Raw genomic sequence first — 24,023 nt, forward strand, 5'->3', positions numbered from 1 at the left:
TTAGTTGGTTACCCTTAAACCTGAATTGCACTATGTTAAAGTGATTAGTTGATTACCCTTAAACCTGAATTGCATTATGTTAAAGTGATTAGTTGGTTTACTCTTCAACCTGAATTGCACTGCGTTAAAATGATTAGTTGGTTACTCTTCAACCTGAATTGAACTATGTTAAAGTGATTAGTTGGTTACCCTTAAACCTGAATTGCACTATGTTGAATTGATTAGTTGGTTACTCTTCAACCTGAATTGAACAATGTTAAAGTGATTAGTTGTTTACTCTACAACCTGAATTGAACAATGTTAAAGTGATTAGTTGGTTACTCTAGAACCTGAATTGAACAATGTTAAAGTGATTAGTTGGTTACCCTTAAACCTGAATTAAGCAATGTTAAAGTGATTAGTTGGTTACTCTTCAACCTGAATTGCACTACGTTAAAGTGATTAGTTGGTTACTCTTGAACCTGAATTGAACTACGTTAAATTGATTAGTTGGTTACCCTTACACCTGAATTGCACTATGTTAAAGGATTAGTTGGTTACTCTTAAACCTGAATTGCATTACGTTAAAGTGATTGGTTGGTTTCTCTTCAACCTGAATTGAAAAATGTTAAAGTGATTAGTTGGTTACTCTTAAACCTGAATTGCATTACGTTAAAGTGATTAGTTGGTTACTCTTCAACCTGAATTGAACAATGTTAAAGTGATTTGTTGGTTATACTACAACCTGAATTGAACAATATTAAAGTGATTAGTTGGTTACTCTTCAACCTGAATTGAAAAATGTTAAAGTGATTAGTTGGTTACTCTACAACCTGAATTGATCAATGTTAAAGTGATTAGTTGGTTACCCTTAAACCTGAATTGAGCAATGTTAAAGTGATTAGTTGGTTACTCTTCAACCTGAATTGCACTACGTTAAAGTGATTAGTTGGTTACTCTTCAACCTGAATTGCACTACGTTAAAGTGATTAGTTGGTTACTCTTCAACCTGAATTGCACTACCTTAAAGTGATTAGTTGGTTACTCTTCAACCTGAATTGCACTACGTTAAAGTGATTAGTTGGTTACTCTTCAACCTGAATTGAACTAATGTTAAATTTGATTAGTTGGTTACTCTTCAACCTGAATTGCACTACGTTAAATTGATTAGTTGGTTACTCTTCAACCTGAATTGAACAATGTTAAAGTGATTAGTTGGTTACTCTTAAACCTGAATTGCACTATGTTAAAGTGATTAGTTGGTTACTCTTAAACCTGAATTGCACTACGTTAAAGTGATTAGTTGGTTACTCTTCAACCTGAATTACACAACGTTAAATTGATTAGTTGGTTACTCTTCAACCTGAATTGAACTATGTTAAAGTGATTAGTTGGTTACTCTTCAACCTGAATTGCACTACGTTAAAATGATTAGTTGGTTACTCTTCAACCTGAATTGAACAATGTTAAAGTGATTAGTTGGTTACTCTTCAACCTGAATTGCACTACGTTAAAGTGATTAGTTGGTTACTCTTAAACCTGAATTGCACTACGTTAAAGTGATTAGTTGGTTACTCTTAAACCTGAATTGCACTACGTTAAAGTGATTAGTTGGTTACTCTTCAACCTGAATTGCACTACGTTAAAGTGATTAGTTGGTTACTCTTCAACCTGAATTGCACTACGTTAAAGTGATTAGTTGGTTACTCTTCAACCTGAATTGCACTATGTTAAAGTGATTAGTTGGTTACTCTTCAACCTGAATTGCACTACGTTAAAGTGATTAGTTGGTTACCCTTAAACCTGAATTGAACTATGTTAAATTGATTAGTTGGTTACTCTTCAACCTGAATTGCACTATGTTAAAGTGATTAGTTGGTTACTCTTCAACCTGAATTGCACTATGTTAAAGTGATTAGTTGGTTACTCTTCAACCTGAATTGCACTACGTTAAAGTGATTAGTTGGTTACTCTTCAACCTGAATTGCACTATGTTAAAGTGATTAGTTGGTTACTCTTCAACCTGAATTGAACTAAGTTAAAGTGATTAGTTGGTTACTCTTCAACCTGAATTGAACAATGTTAAAGTGATTAGTTGGTTACTCTTCAACCTGAATTGCACTACGTTAAAGTGATTAGTTGGTTACTCTTAAACCTGAATTGCACTACGTTAAAGTGATTAGTTGGTTACTCTTAAACCTGAATTGCACTACGTTAAAGTGATTAGTTGGTTACTCTTAAACCTGAATTGCACTACGTTAAAGTGATTAGTTGGTTACTCTTCAACCTGAATTGCACTATGTTAAAGTGATTAGTTGGTTACTCTTCAACCTGAATTGCACTACGTTAAAGTGATTAGTTGGTTACCCTTAAACCTGAATTGAACTATGTTAAATTGATTAGTTGGTTACTCTTCAACCTGAATTGCACTACGTTAAAGTGATTAGTTGGTTACTCTTCAACCTGAATTGCACTATGTTAAAGTGATTAGTTGGTTACTCTTAAACCTTAATTGCACAACGTTAAAGTGATTAGTTGGTTACCTTAAACCTGAATTGCACTATGTTAAAGTGATTGGTTGGTTACTCTTCAACCTGAATTGAAATATGTTAAAGTGATTAGTTGGTTATCCTTAAACCTGAATTGCACTACGTTAAAGTGATTAGTTGGTTACTCTTCAACCTGAATTGCACTACGTTAAAGTGATTGGTTGGTTACTCTTCAACCTGAATTGAACTAAGTTAATTTGATTAGTTGGTTACTCTTCAACCTGAATTGCACTACGTTAAAGTGATTAGTTGGTTACTCTTCAACCTGAATTGAACAATGTTAAAGTGATTAGTTGGTTACTCTTCAACCTGAATTGCACTACGTTAAAGTGATTAGTTGGTTACCCTTAAACCTGAATTGAGCAATGTTAAAGTGATTAGTTGGTTACTTTTCAACCTGAATTGCACTACGTTGAAGTGATTAGTTGGTTACTCTTCAACCTGAATTGCACTACGTTAAAGTGATTAGTTGGTTACTCTTCAACCTGAATTGCACTATGTTAAAGTGATTAGTTGGTTACTCTTCAACCTGAATTGCACTACGTTAAAGTGATTAGTTGGTTACCCTTAAACCTGAATTGAACTATGTTAAATTGATTAGTTGGTTACTCTTCAACCTGAATTGCACTACGTTAAAGTGATTAGTTGGTTACTCTTCAACCTGAATTGAACAATGTTAAAGAGATTAGTTGGTTACTCTTCAACCTGAATTGCACTACGTTAAAGTGATTAGTTGGTTACTCTTAAACCTGAATTGCACTATGTTAAAGTGATTAGTTGGTTACTCTTAAACCTGAATTGCACTACGTTAAAGTGATTAGTTGGTTACTCTTCAACCTGAATTACACGACGTTAAAGTGATTAGTTGGTTACTCTTCAACCTGAATTGAACTATGTTAAAGTGATTAGTTGGTTACTCTTCAACCTGAATTGCACTACGTTAAATGATTAGTTGGTTACTCTTCAACCTGAATTGAACAATGTTAAAGTGATTAGTTGGTTACTCTTCAACCTGAATTGCACTACGTTAAAGTGATTATTTGGTTACTCTTTAACCTGAATTGCACTACGTTAAAGTGATTAGTTGGTTACTCTTAAACCTGAATTGCACTACGTTAAAGTGATTAGTTGGTTACTCTTAAACCTGAATTGAACTAATGTTAATTTGATTAGTTGGTTACTCTTAAACCTGAATTGCACTACGTTAACTAGATTAGTTGGTTACTCTTCAACCTGAATTGAACAATGTTAAAGTGATTAGTTGGTTACTCTTCAACCTGAATTGCACCACGTTAAAGTGATTAGTTGGTTACTCTTAAACCTGAATTGCACTACGTTAAAGTGATTAGTTGGTTACTCTTCAACCTGAATTGCACTACGTTAAAGTGATTAGTTGGTTACTCTTCAACCTGAATTGCACTACGTTAAAGTGATTAGTTGGTTACTCTTCAACCTGAATTGCACTATGTTAAAGTGATTAGTTGGTTACTCTTCAACCTGAATTGCACTACGTTAAAGTGATTAGTTGGTTACCCTTAAACCTGAATTGAACTATGTTAAATTGATTAGTTGGTTACTCTTCAACCTGAATTGCACTACCTTAAAGTGATTAGTTGGTTACTCTTCAACCTGAATTGCACTACGTTAAAGTGATTAGTTGGTTACTCTTCAACCTGAATTGAACTAAATTAATTTGATTAGTTGGTTACTCTTCAACCTGAATTGCACTACGTTAAATGATTAGTTGGTTACTCTTCAACCTGAAATGAACAATGTTAAAGTGATTAGTTGGTTACTCTTCAACCTGAATTGAACTACGTTAAAGTGATTAGTTGGTTACTCTTAAACCTGAATTGCACTATGTTAAAGTGATTAGTTGGTTACTCTTAAACCTGAATTGCACTACGTTAAAGTGATTAGTTGGTTACTCTTAAACCTGAATTGCACTATGTTAAAGTGATTAGTTGGTTACTTTTCAACCTGAATTGAACAATGTTAAAGTGATTAGTTGGTTACTCTTCAACCTGAATTGCACTACGTTAAAGTGATTAGTTGGTTACTCTTCAACCTGAATTGCACTATGTTAAAGTGATTAGTTGGTTACTCTTCAACCTGAATTGCACTATGTTAAAGTGATTAGTTGGTTATCCTTAAACCTGAATTGAACCATGTTAAAGTGATTAGTTGGTTACTCTTCAACCTGAATTGCACTACGTTAAAGTGATTAGTTGGTTACTCTTCAACCTGAATTGCACTATGTTAAAGTGATTAGTTGGTTACTCTTCAACCTGAATTGAACTATGTTAAAGTGATTAGTTGGTTACTCTTAAACCTGAATTGAACTATGTTAAAGTGATTAGTTGGTTACTCTTAAACCTGAATTGCACTATGTTAAAGTGATTAGTTGGTTACTCTTCAACCTGAATTGCACTATGTTAAAGTGATTAGTTGGTTACCTTTAAACCTGAATTGCACTATGTTAAAGTGATTAGTTGGTTACTCTTCAACCTGAATTGAACAATGTTAAAGTGATTAGTTGGTTACTCTTCAACCTGAATTGCACTACGTTAAAGTGATTAGTTGGTTACTCTTCAACCTGAATTGAACAATGTTAAAGTGATTAGTTGGTTACTCTTCAACCTGAATTGCACTACGTTAAAGTGATTAGTTGGTTACTCTTCAACCTGAATTGAACTATGTTAAAGTGATTAGTTGGTTACTCTTCAACCTGAATTGAACAATGTTAAAGTGATTAGTTGGTTACTCTTCAACCTGAATTGCACTACGTTAAAGTGATTAGTTGGTTACTCTTCAACCTGAATTGCACTATGTTAAAGTGATTAGTTGGTTACTCTTCAACCTGAATTGAACTATGTTAAATTGATTAGTTGGTTACCCTTAAACCTGAATTGCACTATGTTAAAGTGATTAGTTGGTTACTCTTCAACCTGAATTGCACTATGTTAAAGTGATTAGTTGGTTACTCTTCAACCTGAATTGCACTACGTTAAAATGATTAGTTGGTTACTCTTCAACCTGAATTGAACTATGTTAAAGTGATTAGTTGGTTACCCTTAAACCTGAATTGCACTATGTTAAATTGATTAGTTGGTTACTCTTCAACCTGAATTGAACAATGTTAAAGTGATTAGTTGGTTACTCTACAACCTGAATTGAACAATGTTAAAGTGATTAGTTGGTTACTCTTCAACCTGAATTGAACAATGTTAAAGTGATTAGTTGGTTACCCTTAAACCTGAATTAAGCAATGTTAAAGTGATTAGTTGGTTACTCTTCAACCTGAATTGCACTACGTTAAATGATTAGTTGGTTACTCTTCAACCTGAATTGCACTACGTTAAATTGATTAGTTGGTTACTCTTCAACCTGAATTGCACTACGTTAAAGTGATTAGTTGGTTACTCTTCAACCTGAATTGCACTATGTTAAAGTGATTAGTTGGTTTCTCTTCAACCTGAATTGAAAAATGTTAAAGTGATTAGTTGGTTACTCTTAAACCTGAATTGCACTACGTTAAAGTGATTAGTTGGTTACTCTTCAACCTGAATTGAACAATGTTAAAGTGATTAGTTGGTTACTCTTCAACCTGAATTGAACAATGTTAAAGTGATTAGTTGGTTACTCTTCAACCTGAATTGAACAATGTTAAAGTGATTAGTTGGTTACTCTTCAACCTGAATTGAACAATGTTAAAGTGATTAGTTGGTTATCTTAAACCTGAATTGAGCAATGTTAACCTGAATTGAGAAATGTTAAAGTGATTAGTTGGTTACTCTTCAACCTGAATTGCACTACGTTAAAGTGATTAGTTGGTTACTCTTCAACCTGAATTGAACTATGTTAAAGTGATTAGTTGGTTACTCTTCAACCTGAATTGCACTACGTTAAAGTGATTAGTTGGTTACTCTTCAACCTGAATTGAACTATGTTAAAGTGATTAGTTGGTTACTCTTCAACCTGAATTGCACTACGTTAAAGTGATTAGTTGGTTACTCTTCAACCTGAATTGAACAATGTTAAAGTGAGTTGGTTACTCTTAAACCTGAATTGCACTACGTTAAAGTGATTAGTTGGTTACTCTTAAACCTGAATTGAACAATGTTAAAGTGATTAGTTGGTTACTCTTCAACCTGAATTACACTACGTTAAAGTGATTAGTTGGTTACTCTTCAACCTGAATTGAACAATGTTAAAGTGATTAGTTGGTTACTCTTCAACCTGAATTGCACTACGGATTAGTTGGTTACTCTTCAACCTGAATTGAACAATGTTAAAGTGATTAGTTGGTTACTCTTCAACCTGAATTGAACAATGTTAAAGTGATTAGTTGGTTACTCTTAAACCTGAATTGCACAACGTTAAAGTGATTAGTTGGTTACTCTTAAACCTGAATTGCACTACGTTAAAGTGATTAGTTGGTTACTCTTCAACCTGAATTGCACTACGTTAAAGTGATTAGTTGGTTACTCTTCAACCTGAATTGCACTACGTTAAAGTGATTAGTTGGTTACTCTTCAACCTGAATTGCACTATGTTAAAGTGATTAGTTGGTTACTCTTCAACCTGAATTGCACAATGTTAAAGTGATTAGTTGGTTACTCTTAAACCTGAATTGAACTATGTTAAATTGATTAGTTGGTTACTCTTCAACCTGAATTGCACTATGTTAAAGTGATTAGTTGGTTACTCTTCAACCTGAATTGCACTATGTTAAAGTGATTAGTTGGTTACTCTTCAACCTGAATTGCACTACGTTAAAGTGATTAGTTGGTTACTCTTCAACCTGAATTGCACTATGTTAAAGTGATTAGTTGGTTACTCTTCAACCTGAATTGAACTAAGTTAAAGTGATTAGTTGGTTACTCTTCAACCTGAATTGAACAATGTTAAAGTGATTAGTTGGTTACTCTTCAACCTGAATTGCACTATGTTAAAGTGATTAGTTGGTTACTCTTAAACCTGAATTGCACTACGTTAAAGTGATTAGTTGGTTACTCTTAAACCTGAATTGAACTACGTTAAAGTGATTAGTTGGTTACTCTTCAACCTGAATTGCACTACGTTAAAGTGATTAGTTGGTTACTCTTCAACCTGAATTGCACTATGTTAAAGTGATTAGTTGGTTACTCTTCAACCTGAATTGCACTACGTTAAAGTGATTAGTTGGTTACTCTTCAACCTGAATTGAACTATGTTAAAGTGATTAGTTGGTTACTCTTCAACCTGAATTGCACTACGTTAAAGTGATTAGTTGGTTACTCTTCAACCTGATTGAACTATGTTAAAGTGATTAGTTGGTTACTCTTAAACCTGAATTGCACAACGTTAAAGTGATTAGTTGGTTACCCTTAAACCTGAATTGCACTATGTTAAAGTGATTAGTTGGTTACTCTTCAACCTGAATTGAACTATGTTAAAGTGATTAGTTGGTTACTCTTCAACCTGAATTGAAATATGTTAAAGTGATTAGTTGGTTATCCTTAAACCTGAATTGCACTATGTTAAAGTGATTAGTTGGTTACTCTTCAACCTGAATTGCACTACGTTAAAGTGATTGGTTGGTTACTCTTCAACCTGAATTGAACTAAGTTAAAGTGATTAGTTGGTTACTCTTCAACCTGAATTGCACTACGTTAAAGTGATTAGTTGGTTACTCTTCAACCTGAATTGAACAATGTTAAAGTGATTAGTTGGTTACTCTTCAACCTGAATTGCACTACGTTAAAGTGATTAGTTGGTTACTCTTCAACCTGAATTGAACAATGTTAAAGTGATTAGTTGGTTACTTTTCAACCTGAATTTACGTTAAAGTGATTAGTTGGTTACTCTTCAACCTGAATTGCACTACGTTAAAGTGATTAGTTGGTTACTCTTCAACCTGAATTGAACTATGTTAAAGTGATTAGTTGGTTACTCTTCAACCTGAATTGAACAACGTTAAAGTGATTAGTTGGTTACCCTTAAACCTGAATTGAACTATGTTAAATTGATTAGTTGGTTACTCTTCAACCTGAATTGCACTACGTTAAATTGATTAGTTGGTTACTCTTCAACCTGAATTGAACAATGTTAAAGTGATTAGTTGGTTACTCTTCAACCTGAATTGCACTACGTTAAAGTGATTAGTTGGTTACTCTTCAACCTGAATTGCACTATGTTAAAGTGATTAGTTGGTTACTCTTAAACCTGAATTGCACTATGTTAAAGTGATTAGTTGGTTACTCTTCAACCTGAATTGCACTACGTTAAAGTGATTAGTTGGTTACTCTTCAACCTGAATTGAACTATGTTAAAGTGATTAGTTGGTTACTCTTCAACCTGAATTGCACTACGTTTGATTAGTTGGTTACTCTTCAACCTGAATTGAACAATGTTAAAGTGATTAGTTGGTTACTCTTCAACCTGAATTGCACTCGTTAAAGTGATTAGTTGGTTACTCTTTAACCTGAATTGCACTACGTTAAAGTGATTAGTTGGTTACTCTTCAACCTGAATTGAACAATGTTAAAGTGATTAGTTGGTTACTCTTCAACCTGAATTGAACTATGTTAAAGTGATTAGTTGGTTACTCTTCAACCTGAATTGAACAATGTTAAAGTGATTAGTTGGTTACTCTTCAACCTGAATTGAACAATGTTAAAGTGATTAGTTGGTTACTCTTAAACCTGAATTGAGCAATGTTAAAGTGATTAGTTGGTTACTCTTCAACCTGAATTGCACTACGTTAAAGTGATTAGTTGGTTACTCTTCAACCTGAATTGAACTATGTTAAAGTGATTAGTTGGTTACTCTTCAACCTGAATTGCACTACGTTAAAATGATTAGTTGGTTACTCTTCAACCTGAATTGAACTATGTTAAAGTGATTAGTTGGTTACTCTTCAACCTGAATTGCACTACGTTAAAATGATTAGTTGGTTACTCTTCAACCTGAATTGAACAATGTTAAAGTGATTAGTTGGTTACTCTTCAACCTGAATTGAACTATGTTAAAGTGATTAGTTGGTTACTCTTCAACCTATTGAACCTGAAGTTGGCTGAATTACGTTAAAGTGATTAGTTGGTTACAACCTTCAACCTGAAGTTGAACAATGTTAAAGTGATTAGTTGGTTACTCTTCAACCTGAATTGAACTATGTTAAAGTGATTAGTTGGTTACTCTTCAACCTGAATTGAACAATGTTAAAGTGATTGATTAGTTGGTTACTCTTCAACCTGAATTGAACAATGTGCACAAAGTGATTTGTTGGTTATCCTTAAACCTGAATTGAGCAATGTTAAAGTGATTAGTTGGTTACTCTTCAACCTGAATTGCACTACGTTAAAGTGATTAGTTGGTTACTCTTCAACCTGAATTGAACTATGTTAAAGTGATTAGTTGGTTACTCTTCAACCTGAATTGAACAATGTTAAAGTGATTAGTTGGTTACTCTTAAACCTGAATTGCACTATGTTAAAGTGATTAGTTGGTTACTCTTAAACCTTAATTGCACAACGTTAAAGTGATTAGTTGGTTACTCTTCAACCTGAATTGAACTAACAAAAGTGATTAGTTGGTTACTCTTCAACCTGAATTGCACTATGTTAAAGTGATTAGTTGGTTACACTTCAACCTGAATTGAACAATGTTAAAGTGATTAGTTGGTTACTCTTAAACCTGAATTGCACTATGTTAAAGTGATTAGTTGGTTACTCTTCAACCTGAATTGAACAATGTTAAATTGATTAGTTGGTTACTCTACAACCTGAATTGAACAATGTTAAAGTGATTAGTTGGTTACTCTTCAACCTGAATTGAGCAATGTTAAAGTGATTAGTTGGTTACTCTTAAACCTGAATTGAACAATGTTAAAGTGATTAGTTGGTTACTCTTCAACCTGAATTGAACTATGTTAAATTGATTAGTTGGTTACTCTTCAACCTGAATTGAACAATATTAAAGTGATTAGTTGGTTACTCTTCTACCTGAATTGCACTATGTTGAAGTGATTAGTTGGTTACTCTTCAACCTGAATTGAACTATGTTGAAGTGATTTGTTGGTTACTACTCAACTTGAATTGCACTATGTTAAAGTGATTTGTTGGTTACTACTCTACTCTGAATTACACTATTTTGAAGTGATTAGTTGGTTACTCTTCAACCTGAATTGAACTATTTTGAAGTGATTAGTTGGTTACCCTTAAACCTGAATTGCACTATGTTAAAGTGATTAGTTGGTTACCCTTAAACCTGAATTGCACTATGTTGAAGTGATTAGTTGGTTACTACTCTACCTGAATTGCACTATTTTGAAGTGATTAGTTGGTTACCTACTCTACTTGAATTGCACTATGTTGAAGTGATTAGTTGGTTACTTTTCAACCTGAATTGCACTATGTTGAAGTGATTAGTTGGTTACTCTCAACCTGAATTGCACTATTTTGAAGTGATTAGTTGGTTACTTTCTACTTGAATTGCACTATTTTGAAGTGATTTGTTGGTTACTACTTCTACCTGAATTGCACTATGTTGAAGTGATTTGTTGGTTACTACTCTACTTGAATTGCACTATTTTGAAGTGATTAGTTGGTTAGTACTCTACTTGAATTGCACTATTTTGAAGTGATTAGTTGGTTACTCCTAAACCTGAATTGCACTATGTTGAAGTGATTATTTGGTTACTAGTCTACTTGAATTGCACTATGTTGATGTGATTAGTTGGTTACTCTCTACTTGAATTGCACTATGTTGAAGTGATTATTTGGTTACTCTTCTACTTGAAATGATCTATGTTGAAGTGATTATTTGGTTACTACTCTACTTGAATTGCACTATGTTGAGTGATTAGTTGGTTACTCCTCTACTTGAATTGAACTATGTTGAAGTGATTAGTTGGTTACTACTCTACCTGAAATGATCTATGTTGAAGTGATTATTTGGTTACTCCTCAACTTGAATTGCACTATGTTGAAGTGATTATTTGGTTACTCCTCTACTTGAATTGCACTATGTTGAAGTGATTATTTGGTTACTACTCTACCTGAATTGATCTATGTTGAAGTGATTAGTTGGTTACTACTCTACTTGAATTGCACTATTTTGAAGTGATTTGTTGGTTACTACTCTACCTGAATTGCACTATTTTGAAGTGATTAGTTGGTTACTACTCTACTTGAATTGCACTATTTTGAAGTGATTAGTTGGTTACTCCTCTACTTGAATTGCACTATGTTGAAGTGATTATTTGGTTACTAGTCTACTTGAATTGCACTATGTTGATGTGATTAGTTGGTTACTCTCTACCTGAATTGAACTATGTTGAAGTGATTATTTGGTTACTAGTCTACTTGAATTGCATTATGTTGATGTGATTAGTTGGTTACTCCTCTACTTGAATTGCACTATGTTGAAGTGATTATTTGGTTACTCCTCTACTTGAAATGATCTATGTTGAAGTGATTATTTGGTTACTACTCTACTTGAATTGCACTATGTTGAGTGATTAGTTGGTTACTCCTCTACTTGAATTGCACTATGTTGAAGTGATTACTTGGTTACTACTCTACTTGAAATGATCTATGTTGAAGTGATTATTTGGTTACTCCTCTACTTGAATTGCACTATGTTGAAGTGATTATTTGGTTACTCCTCTACTTGAATTGCACTATGTTGAAGTGATTAGTTGGTTACTAGTCTTTTTGAATTGATCTATGTTGAAGTGATTACTTGGTTACTACTCTACTTGAATTGCACTATGTTGAAGTGATTACTTGGTTACTACTCTACTTGAATTGCACTATGTTGAAGTGATTACTTGGTTACTCCTCTACTTGAAATGATCTATGTTGAAGTGATTATTTGGTTACTCCTCTACTTGAATTGCACTATGTTGAAGTGATTAGTTGGTTACTCCTCTACTTGAAATGATCTATGTTGAAGTGATTATTTGGTTACTCCTCTACTTGAATTGCACTATGTTGAAGTGATTAGTTGGTTACTCCTCTACTTGAAATGATCTATGTTGAAGTGATTATTTGGTTACTCCTCTACTTGAATTGCACTATGTTGAAGTGATTAGTTGGTTACTACTCTACTTGAATTGCACTATGTTGAAGTGATTAGTTGGTTACTCCTCTACTTGAATTGATCTATGTCAATGTCGTAACAGTCGCGGTTCTTTCTGCTGTATTTGTGACGAGTATACTCTTGTTCATCAGAGACGCTCTGTGACTGCTCTTATGAAGAAAGCACATCATCTTTACTTCGACTGTAAACTTGGCGGAATGGGCGCTTCACATTTGTTTTGTGACATGTGCTGTCTGCCTGAGAGCTTGGCTCAGACTCATTCCAAAGACAATTTCATTTACTGTCCTGATGATATGGTAAGAACATAAAGACCACATGACAGACTGTTACTTCTGTTTGACTAATGTATCTGGTTTCTCTCTCAAAAACAAGAAGTTAATTGAATACCCTAATCTGCCTTCAGCAATGAGACCCGTGTCACATGTCGACAGTCTTCCAATTCAGAAACCACCAGAGAAATGGACCTTAGAGGAACCAGATGAAGAAACTGCAATGCAGGGAACTGGCAATGATATTGATCCGGATTTTGAACCGTGCTCCTCAGGCGATCCACATCTCTAACACAGTCAGAATTAAACGATCTTGTCAGAGATTTGAGTCTGCCAAAATCAAAAGTTGAATTGCTGGGTTTGAGATTTCACGAATGGTGTTTGCTGTCACCGGGTACGTAAATTTCTGTTTTTCGAAGCCACCAAGGTGATATAACCAAATTATTTGCACAAGTTGATAGTCTCTGTTTCTGCTTTGATATTGAAGGATTGTTCTCTGTTTTGGGTTATGACCATGATACGCAAGAGTGGCGTATCTTTATTAATTCATCAATGTTAAGCCTCAAACTGTTCTATTACACAGTGACAACGTTCAACCTTCAATACCTGTTGGCTATACAGCACACATGAAAGAAACCTACGAGAACATGGAAATGTTGCTGAAACACATCCAGTACAGCAAGTACAACTGGAATATCTGTGGAGATCTGAAAGTCGTTGCTCTGTTACTGGGACTGCAGCTTGACTATACAAAGTACTGTTGTTTCATCTGTGAATGGGACAGTCGTGCCAAAGAGTCACATTATTCTAGACAGAGCTGGCCACTCCGTAAAAGTTAGTTCCAGGACATGAAAATGTGGCACATGAACCGCTTGTCGACCCGGCAAAGATTTTTTTGCCTCCTCTTCACATAAAATTGAGATTTATGAAGAATTTCGTGAAAGCAATAAACAAAGAAGGCGAAGGTTTCCGTTATTTAAGACAGATGTTCCCAAGAATAACTGAGGCCAAGATCAAAGAGGGCATTTTTGTTGGCCCTCAGATTAGACATGTTATGAGTGACAAGCGGTTCGAAGATCTGTTAGTTGGGCCGGAAATGATTGCCTGTAAAGCCTTCACAGACGTTGTTAAGAAGTTTCTTGGCAATTGCAGAGCCCCACATTACATTCAGCTGGTAGACAAACTTCTCAAAGTATACAAAACAATGAAGTGCGACATGTCACTCAAGATTCATTTCCTCCACTCACGCTTGGACTTCTTCCCCGCAACTCTCGGTGCTGTCAGTGACAAACACGGTAAAAGGTTTCACCAGGACATTGCTACAATGGAAAAACGATATCAGGACAACTGGAATCCGTCAATGCTTGGTGACTACTGTTGGACACTGCAATGTGATGCACCGGACATTAAACACAAACGAAAATCAGGAGCAAAACACTTAATTATGTTGAACTTAATACCGTATTAGAAACATAAACGCAATTAAATACGTTATTGCCGGTAAACAGTTAACTCTCAATTTCAGAGTTCCTACGTGATGAAGCAAAACCAAAACTATATTTGTGCATACCCACCAGGTACGTGTCACAATCAGCAAAGACTTTTCAGGAAGCAAAACTTTTCATACAAACTGTTGTGCGGTGAAATTTGACGCGTAATATAAATAATTTTCTTTGGCACACAAATATATCAGTTATTATTTCTCTTCAGTTTTCTAGCTATGTATTTCTATGGAAGGCTTTAGCATGAGACAAAATTCCCACATTTCTGTAAAGCTTATTTTGTGAGATTTTGTTCTGTATTTAGTGGCCGGAGATTCAAAACTATTCATGGATTGAATGGTAAAGTATGTTTCAATAGTTTTCTTAAAGTTACTTTAGAAATCCCTAAGAAGTTTGTTTGTTTTAAAAATTTCGTGAAAAGCTACACGAGGGCTATCTCCACGAGCCGTCCCTAATTTAGCAGCGTAAGACTAGAGGGAAGACAGCTAGTCATCACCACCTACCGCCACCTCTTGGGCTACTCTTTTGCCAACGAATAGTGGGATTGATGGTCACATTATAACGCCCCCACAGCTGAAAGGGCGAGCATGACTGGTGCGAGGTGGATTCGAAACAAACACTCTCAGATTACGAGCCGTGTGCCTTAACCACCAGTCCATGCTGAGTCCAAAGTGTCCAATTCTTGGATTACGGGTCGAACGCATTAACCCATCTGGTCATGCCGGGCCGCCCTGAGAAGCACGTTCTATGTCTCAGTGATTCATTTGATAAAATATATAACGATATATATTTACTTGGTTTTTGTAGTTAGGTTAAGAACTTCTTACACGATTTGTATTTTCTGGTTTGTAGTGTTTAGGAATGTAATAATTATTAAACAGAGATTATTTCCTTTTACTGAATGTACGTAAGTTATACTACCAATCTGCGCATGATCATAGTGAAATTGAATTATAAATATTTAATATCAACTTATTGGACTCTTACAAAATAAACAAAAAACGTGGAATGTTTCTTTCACAAAAAAACTAAAGTTTAAATACTTTATTTTAGTATATGTATTCAACGTGGTTTAATTTCATTATTAAGGATAAAGAACAACAAGCCAAATGATTTAAAATAATCTTTTATTAAATGCACCAGATAAAATTAAAAGTCAAATCAAACAAGTGTTTTCCATTGTTTCAAAATTTATAAAACAAAACTCGAATCACACAAGCGTGTGTAATGAGATTTCAAAATTATGAATAATTAATTATTCAATATTTAAAAATCAAAACTCATTTCCTGTTAAATGTAGTAAAAGAAAATGTCAGCTAATTTATAACTTTAATTAAACAGGTAGAGAAGATAATTCTGTCTTTGATTCTTTGTAATCTTATCCGTGTAGGTTTATGGCATAAAAAAAGCTTATTTCTGCTTACCTACAAACATACTTAATGAAATAACATATATATATTATTTCTTTCATTTGTCACATAAACTAATAAATCTAATAACATGAAAATTTATAGACTTTTCGTAATAAAAAATGGGAGTCGTCCTAAAAATTTCACAAATGTTCTTGTTTAAATAATCGCATGGATAAAGTGTTCTGGATAGGCTATCATATCGTCAGCTTTACAAAACCGCTACACAGACATAAAAACTTTTCTACCAGTTTCTGATCAGCCTAATATTCAGTAAAACATCTACTCATTTAATTAATCTGGAATATTACCTCCAGTAACACAATCAACCTTTCAGATCTGTTTTGAAATTATATTTTATTGTCATCATGTTATCAGATCACTTGAGTCTGCTTGGGAAAGACATTTTATTATTATTGTAATGTTAACAGGTAACTCAGGACTGTCTGTGAGTGATATTTTATTACTATTATCATGGTAACAAATCACTCGGAGTTTTGGTTTTTGATGAGATATATTTTATTCTTATTACCCTGTTAAAAGATGAATCAACATAGACACTATCAGAAAACCAGGTTAAATACCAAGTTTTCAAAACATCATAAGTTATATAAATGGCTTAATCTTTTTTCTGCCTCACCTGAAAATGTATTTAAATGTCACAGTTTTCAATAAATTCGATTTAAATAGGTTGGTTTAAAATAATCTCAGTTGAGAAATAAAAAAATCTGTAGAATAGTACATTAATATATCTAGCAATAAATATACAAGCACCTTACGACACGCACAGAGAACACAGAGATGTGCTTTTTAGAGTTTAAAAATACATCAAATAAATATGTAAGCACATATAAGTGTATTATATATATATATATATATTTCATATATCAATTTAATAATACAATTCAATAAGATAGTAATAAGTTCAATGCACTCACTCACAAAACCCACAAATATTTATGTATTTCGTTACATCTAGAAAAACATCTGATTTAGTACGTTAGAAGTAGCCTTAAATAAATACCTTACTTAATAATCGGCTTAAAAACTCATATAAATGAGCATTTTGTTTAGTATTGTCATATGTAAACTGTATTACTTATTATATTTAGTACTTTTATATGTAAAGTGTATCACACGTTATACTTGGTGTTGTTATGTAAAACGTGTACAGAAATCAAAACAGAATTTCAGGATGTATCAAATAATGAAGTCAATACCTTATCTTATTATATGACAATTATTTAGGAAAGAAACAAGGGTAGAGGAATCCCTAAATTTTTTTTTAATTTCTCATATGAATTGCACTGAACTAATAAACAAATTATCTTGATATTTTAGAAACGATTTAATCTATATATACAGAGAGAGAAGCTCCCTCTACCGACTGGTCAACAAATTATAGCCTTGATTGCAGTCTGTTGCTTACATATAGAATACAACGGTGATATGAATACTTACACAAAATATTTTGCATAATAAAGTTCCTACAGCATACACAGTAATAATGTATTATAAATCACAAGTTTATTTCGCTTAAAGACATCAAAAGACAGACAACTCATGAACCACGTCTGTAAGCTAACCTTTGGAAGAGAAGCCAATCTGAAGAAATTATATATGGAACGTCGTTATGAAAGGTACACGTTTCTGTACGTCGTGTTACTTTCATCGACCAATAACAGAGTGCTCAAGAAGCACCCGAAACAATTCTTTATTAGCAACACACACCTAAGTAAGCAACAAAAGCGTAGCTGGTACATCACCTAAATATACATTTTGTTAGTGAAACAGACAGCAATTACACCAGCCTAGCCTAACAGCATATCTCCTAAAATAACATGTAAATATTGTATCATAATAATGTATAAACGGTATGAAACAGAGCCCCATAACCTAGTACTAGTAGAAACGCTAAAAATTACAGAAACACTACATTACTTAGTGATTTTTTTCTTTAACAAATATCATTTCGACTTCACAAAACATTCAAGTAGTCGGCGTATTATGTCACTTATTATATATCTACTACTCAGTTTTAAGATGCAGTATAATGTTTAAACACATTTTGTGTTATTCAGATGCACACTACATATGTGTTTTTCTGGTTCTTCATCCTGCATAGCACAGAAAACGTTGTCCAAAACCAAAAATTCCATAAAGATTTCTAAAACAAACTAACTCTAATCATGCAGGCGTAAAAAAGTAATTTTCAAAGTCACGTCTCTGAAATCCTTGAAAGGTTTATTTTGTTTGCTGAAAACAAAGTTTGGACAAGGGTGTAGCTCACGCGATCTCTCACGCACAAATACAGAAAATATATAAATACAAGTTGATGTGAAGAAGTAGCTAACAAGAAAGGAGTGTAATAGTTCTTGATATGAAGTGATGTTTAGTCTACCTACATAATATCCTGAGGACGATCCAACGTAAATTTCAAGATTATATTGTCCTGGGATTTTGTTAGTATGAAAAAATGTCGTTAGTGTGTTTGGGCTACTGCATTATTGTATGATAAGTAGTTCCCAGATGAGCGTAATGTTTTACATTAGATTAGTGTAAATATCGTCAGCGACTGCGTACTACAGAACCATTTACCTTTAGACGCTGGTAGGGCACAGAAGAACAGTAATCAGTATGGACAATAAAGCTGAAATAGCGATTGTTTTAAACTATTTTGTAGCACTGTTAGGATGGTGATTTCATATTTGTTTTTAACTGTTATTGTTGGCAATCGATATTGGTAAATTTTGTTTCCTATGTTTCTCTTATTAGTTTCTACCCTACCATAGTTGATATCTACGATGTATGAAGCATATTAGAAAAGTTGCGAAAAACATGACCTTGAAGTTAACCTTAAACGACCCCAGTGATATTGTTAGAAGGTAGACCTTCAACAACTCATTCCATATCCCTAACAATGACTGACCTATTTATTTCCATTTATAAATATGTGTTTCATTTATAATCCACCAGGTGAAAAGCGCAGACACTTAATACCCTGAAAACTATCTCTAAAGTCATCCTTACTGTTCTATAATTCAGAACGTATCAGGTCCCACTAATAAAAAAAGAAATGCTAAGCGACAAATATACCTAGTAGTAAAGACTGTTAGCTGATTCATATGGAGTTTTATTTTTATAGAGCAACTTACGCGTACGAGGAGCTTAGAATTATTAGTTTCAAATATAATTCTTCATTTTAAACTCCAAATAACGTTAAATGATGTTCACAGCATCGTGTGTCTTCACAAACAAATACATTCAAACATTTTTCGTACTTTTCTTTAAAAATAAAGAAAACTCCCGTCATTATATTTATCAGTTTCAGGATTGATACGTGTAGTTACAGTCAAAACGTTTGACCAAGCTCGAATGTTAAAAAGTTCGTAAGTGTATTTCCATATAATATCGAATATATATATCAGTATATATTGGAATGAGTTTACTCTGAATTTTTTATTGAAAGCCACAATGTCTCTACACAGAATAATTCACCGTCAAAATAATTTCTTGTATTTTTTTTCTCAAAGCTGCAAAGCCTTTCTACAGGACGATTTACTGACAAATGTGTTTTACTGCGGTTTCTGTTGAAAGTAACCATGCTTTTCCACACAACAATCTATGTCCCCCACACATTACTCATTACTACAGTTCAAAGTTCATTAACTAGTTTTATTTTTCAATTATTCAGTTTTTCTTGACTGGTTTTAAACTTCGAGTTTTACTTTCATTTTCTGCTCAAACTCACCGTTTTAAACCAAAACGAACGTTCCCTTTTTTGTATGAGTCGTAAAATTTTCAGACTTGAGTTACTGGCTCATTTTCGTTAATACGGTTTTCGTAGCCGTTGGTAAGCGTATTTCCTTTGTCTTTCGCCAGCATGTTGTTCGAACGTGACGTCATTGTTATGGCCGTTGAAGGCTCTATTTCTTGGTGAGATTTGTCTTCGCGAAACTCTTTTCTGGCTTGTTCTTTGCCTCTGTTGGATCCACCTCGAGTGTGTTTCGGAAATACGCTGTTTTCTACGTGAAGCTGTGCGTTTACGTCTCTACCAGCGGCGCAGGTAAAGGCCTTGGCGAAACTCTTCTTAAAGTTATCACTGAGGAAAGCGTACAGTACGGGGTTCATGGCAGAATTAGCGTAAGACAAGCAGCCCACTAGTAGATTGATGACGACCCCTATGTTGGTCTGGCTCTGCATTGGAGGAAGAAGGGCAATGTACACTTGGTTGATCCAATACGGTAGCCAACAGATGACGTAAATTGTAATCACTGTCAGAACCAGGTAGGTCACTTTGCGATGGGTTCTCTTCTTCTCTTTGGATTTGTTCTTGGGTCCAACTCTCCTAAGCTTGCAGATGACCAGGAAATAGAACCACAGGATCAAAACTAATGGAATGGCAAATCCGAGAGTGAGAGAGTACAGAGTGAACGCCTTCTGTCCGTTCATGAAGTCGCTCTCAGGCCAGAAGATGTTACATGTTACCGAGGTTCCTTTGTCCAGGACATTAGCGTAAATGTAGATTGGGACCATGAGTAGAGCCGATACGGTCCACGCTGTGAGGCAGATGAATTTGGCAATAAAGCTTGTCCTGTAACGAGGGGAAGAAATTGGATGGCATACTGCCACGTAACGGTCAGCACTCATGACGGTCAGTAACAAGCTGCTGGTGAACTGGTTTATCGAAGTTGTGGTCATGTACATTTTACACATCACGCGCCCAAAAGGCCAATGTCTGACAGTCATTGTAACAATGAGGAATGGTAGTCCAATCAAGAACATTTCGTCAGCAACGGCAAGATTCAGAATGTACATATTCGTCACAGTCTGCATTTTGGAAAACCGTAGTACCACGTAAATAACAAGTGTGTTTCCACACAAGCCAACCAAACAAACAATACTATACAAGATTTTAACAATCTCGAATATCGCCCTCGGAGGACCGTCGTCCATCTCTTCACACGTGGAATTGGTAGTGTTCACAAAGGTGTCGTTTTCGTCCATTGTTGTTGTGTTCACGTCTAGAAACTCCAAGTAGGCCATCTTAAAACTAGTATCCATAAACAAAACAGACGTTCTGAGATACTACCAATAGAGTTCGTTTGTTTTCCTAAGCACAAAGCTACACATCTGTGCTCCGCCCACTGCGGATATCGAAACCTGATTTCTAGCAGTATAGGTTCACAAAAATACCTCTGGGAAGCTGTTAATATAGCTACCCCAAGTATCGTTTTTTTTTAAACCCTGCTTTATAATAATCATTTAATATAAATTCACAGAGAAATTTAAAAGGTTTTGCCACAGTTGATAAGAAACAACAACAATAATAAATGTTTTAGCTCCTTTTTGTGGCATTTTTGGACAACTTTTGGATGTCTTGGTAAGTTAATATCTTCCATATGTTCTATTACACGAACTTTTATATCAGAAATAACATTCTTACAACAACAGAATGTCAGAGAAGGCTATAAAAAGTTTCAGTAATGTTTTATATACACTTATGTGGCTCAGCCACACACATTTCAATGCTTACATAATTGGACCTCTTCAGAAGAAAATCTATATCCGGTACTTTATGTAATGACGTGCAAAGAAAAATTCAAATATAATCTATTAAATCTTACACCACTGTCTGAATTATATTCTCATTATCAATCTTTTGTTGAAGGTTTTATAATTTCAAGCAATACATACATATATACATATAAAACCTTTTATATTACCAACACATTACCTCAATACAATTTCATTTTAACACGTTATTTTAGTAGCATATTAAATTTTCGTTTTTTTTTTGCTCCTTACGTCTTCAGAGTTTCCACGACGTTATCTAAAAATAATGGTTATATAATCAATTTTCTTCATGGTGACATTCTCAAGTCAAAAATATTAATTATTTTAATTATAATTTTCATCACACATTTCATATAATTAATACTAAACACTTTACTGGTGTCACCGAAACCATAATTCAATACAAATTGTAATGTTGATTTCATGAGAAAACTGTGGAATATTTCCACTATATTCTTAGCAAACAATAGTGGAACGCGAGTTCTTATTTGTTTTCCATTCAGCGAGGCTTTTGTGTGTTTAAAGTCAAACACAAAGCTATACAAGGGGCTATCTTTGCTGTGCCTACCGCGGGTATCAAAACCGGATTTTAGCTTTGTTAATCCGCAGACATACTGTTGTGCTACTTGGGAGGCGTTCAGTGAGGATCTCATGATAATAAAAGACACTATAGTGTTTTGCACTGGATTAAAAACTGGGCAAACATTATGCCGTAATACATTTCGTTTGGTTTGTTTTGAATTTCACACAAAGCTACACGAGGGCTATCTACGCTAGCCGTCTCTAATTTGGCAGTGTAAGACTAGAGGAAAGGCAGCTAGACATCACCACTCACAGCCAACTATTGTGCTACTCTTTTACCAACGAATAGTGGGATTGACCGTCACGTATAACACCCACAACGGCTGAAGGGGTGAGCATGTTTGGTGTGCCTGGATTTGGAACCCACGACCCTCAGATTACGAGTCGAGCACCTTAACCACCTGGCCATGCCAGGCCCAACACCAAAGTAGTAATGGATATTACTGTCTAAACGAAAACAATGATGTGAAACGTTTGCTATGGATGTCAATAAGTATCATAACATTACAATAATCTAGAATTTAATGCCAGATAAACTTTGTGTCGTAACTTGAAATTTTATGAGTTAAAATATCAATATACGTTATGTATTCTCCCCAAGGAGATCTAACATACCTAAAGCTACTGCTATCAACTTTCATGGAATCAGACTGTAATACTAAATTAGACAGTGATAAACGTCAATACGTAGAAGTTTTGAATAATTGATTGGAGACTTTATAACATGTTGAAGAGAATGGAAAATTATTTTGTTTTCATTAGACTTGTTTGAAATATTTAAATGAAATATATTTACTTCGCTGTAATAACATGTTTGTGGCAGTTTTCTTCCTCTTTTGTAGAAACAGAATTATGTACAGATTTCTCAAACTTATTTTCAGTGATTGTAGTTTTCTGTTTGCTCATAATTCATAAAATATGCGTGTTTTATTACTGTTTTCCAAAATTAGAAATAGTAAATTTTTTGCTTTGTTTTCAGTACTACAAAAAATTTCAAAAATTAATCTATCTCGTCAATTCTGGAAACAAAATTGGTACAGGCGCTTATTTTGTTTCAATACTATAGATGTGAAGAGAAGCCGTTCAGTGTGATTGTCCAAAACGCAAAATCTGGAATCCAATCCAAGAGAAAGTATTATGAGTGCGGTAGCGAACGTTGGACCGAGCGTTTGCAACGCGAGTACCGAGCGACTACAACCAGTAAATCCTAACTTTACATTTGGAAAATTTAGCAAGTGTAATGATTCTAACGCTGAAACAACGGCGATGAATGAAAGTGAACGTCGATTAATAAAAAAAACATCTGGTATCTCTCGTGCCTCAAGAGCTCATTTCTCATAGCTGACGTCAGAACAAATGTAACCTCTGATGTCATTTTTGACAAATTGTCGTATTTAATTTTTAATGTCATAAAACTTACTTAATAATCTGCGTAATACTAACAATATCCTGATCCACTTAGCTTTAAATGTTTACTTAAACAGTAATGGTTACAATGTGTCTTGATATCACAGCCACTTTCAGTCAACCATATGTAGGTATATTTGACCCTGTTCAGCCTGTCATAAGATAACCCTCGCCCTGATAACATTAAAGGCCTAGCATATTCCTTGACCAGCGGGAATAGACTGCACGATCACAGACTTCAATCAGGAAAACAATACGAGAGTTGAATCTTTTAAAATGGTTCTATATCTTTAAACAATCCTCGGTAATAATAGAGAACTGGTCCCCAACATTGTGACAATGTTTGTTTTCATCATATTATCGAGTGAAGTGCTACGGACTATAAAGGAAGAAACATCAGATCCGCTACATATTTATTTATAAGAACTGCATGACGGATCATCTGATTTTCGGACCAATAGATTAATGATGTTGATATTACAATTGAATTCCTATCAATTCAGCTTAAGTTGCTTGGACGTATCTCAACTTAAACCAACAATTTTGAAAACTGTTTGATACAAGCTACTAAACGTCTCAGCCAAATATAGATATGTTATAAAGTTTTATTGAAAGATGATTATCAGTAGTGACGGCATTATTTTAAAGAGACAAAGCGACTAA

General features: G+C 34.2%; 1 protein-coding gene across 11 annotated transcripts in view; it reads right to left on the reverse strand.

Moving 5' to 3' along the window:
* Positions 1–16,930: 16,930 nt before the first annotated feature.
* LOC143224773 (somatostatin receptor type 5-like) overlaps positions 16,931–24,023 on the reverse strand; it is a 76,926-nt gene continuing 69,833 nt past the window's right edge. For all 11 annotated transcript variants that reach the window (XM_076453058.1, XM_076453052.1, XM_076453057.1 and 8 more), the window contains one exon: positions 16,931–21,627. In XM_076453058.1, the coding sequence (XP_076309173.1) occupies positions 19,596–20,858 (1,263 nt within the window). In that variant the 5' untranslated portion in view covers positions 20,859–21,627 and the 3' untranslated portion in view covers positions 16,931–19,595. The remainder of the gene's footprint in view (positions 21,628–24,023) is intronic.

The sequence above is a fragment of the Tachypleus tridentatus genome, chromosome 9 (genome assembly GCF_004210375.1).
Source record: "Tachypleus tridentatus isolate NWPU-2018 chromosome 9, ASM421037v1, whole genome shotgun sequence".
Classification (NCBI taxonomy): domain Eukaryota; kingdom Metazoa; phylum Arthropoda; class Merostomata; order Xiphosura; family Limulidae; genus Tachypleus; species Tachypleus tridentatus.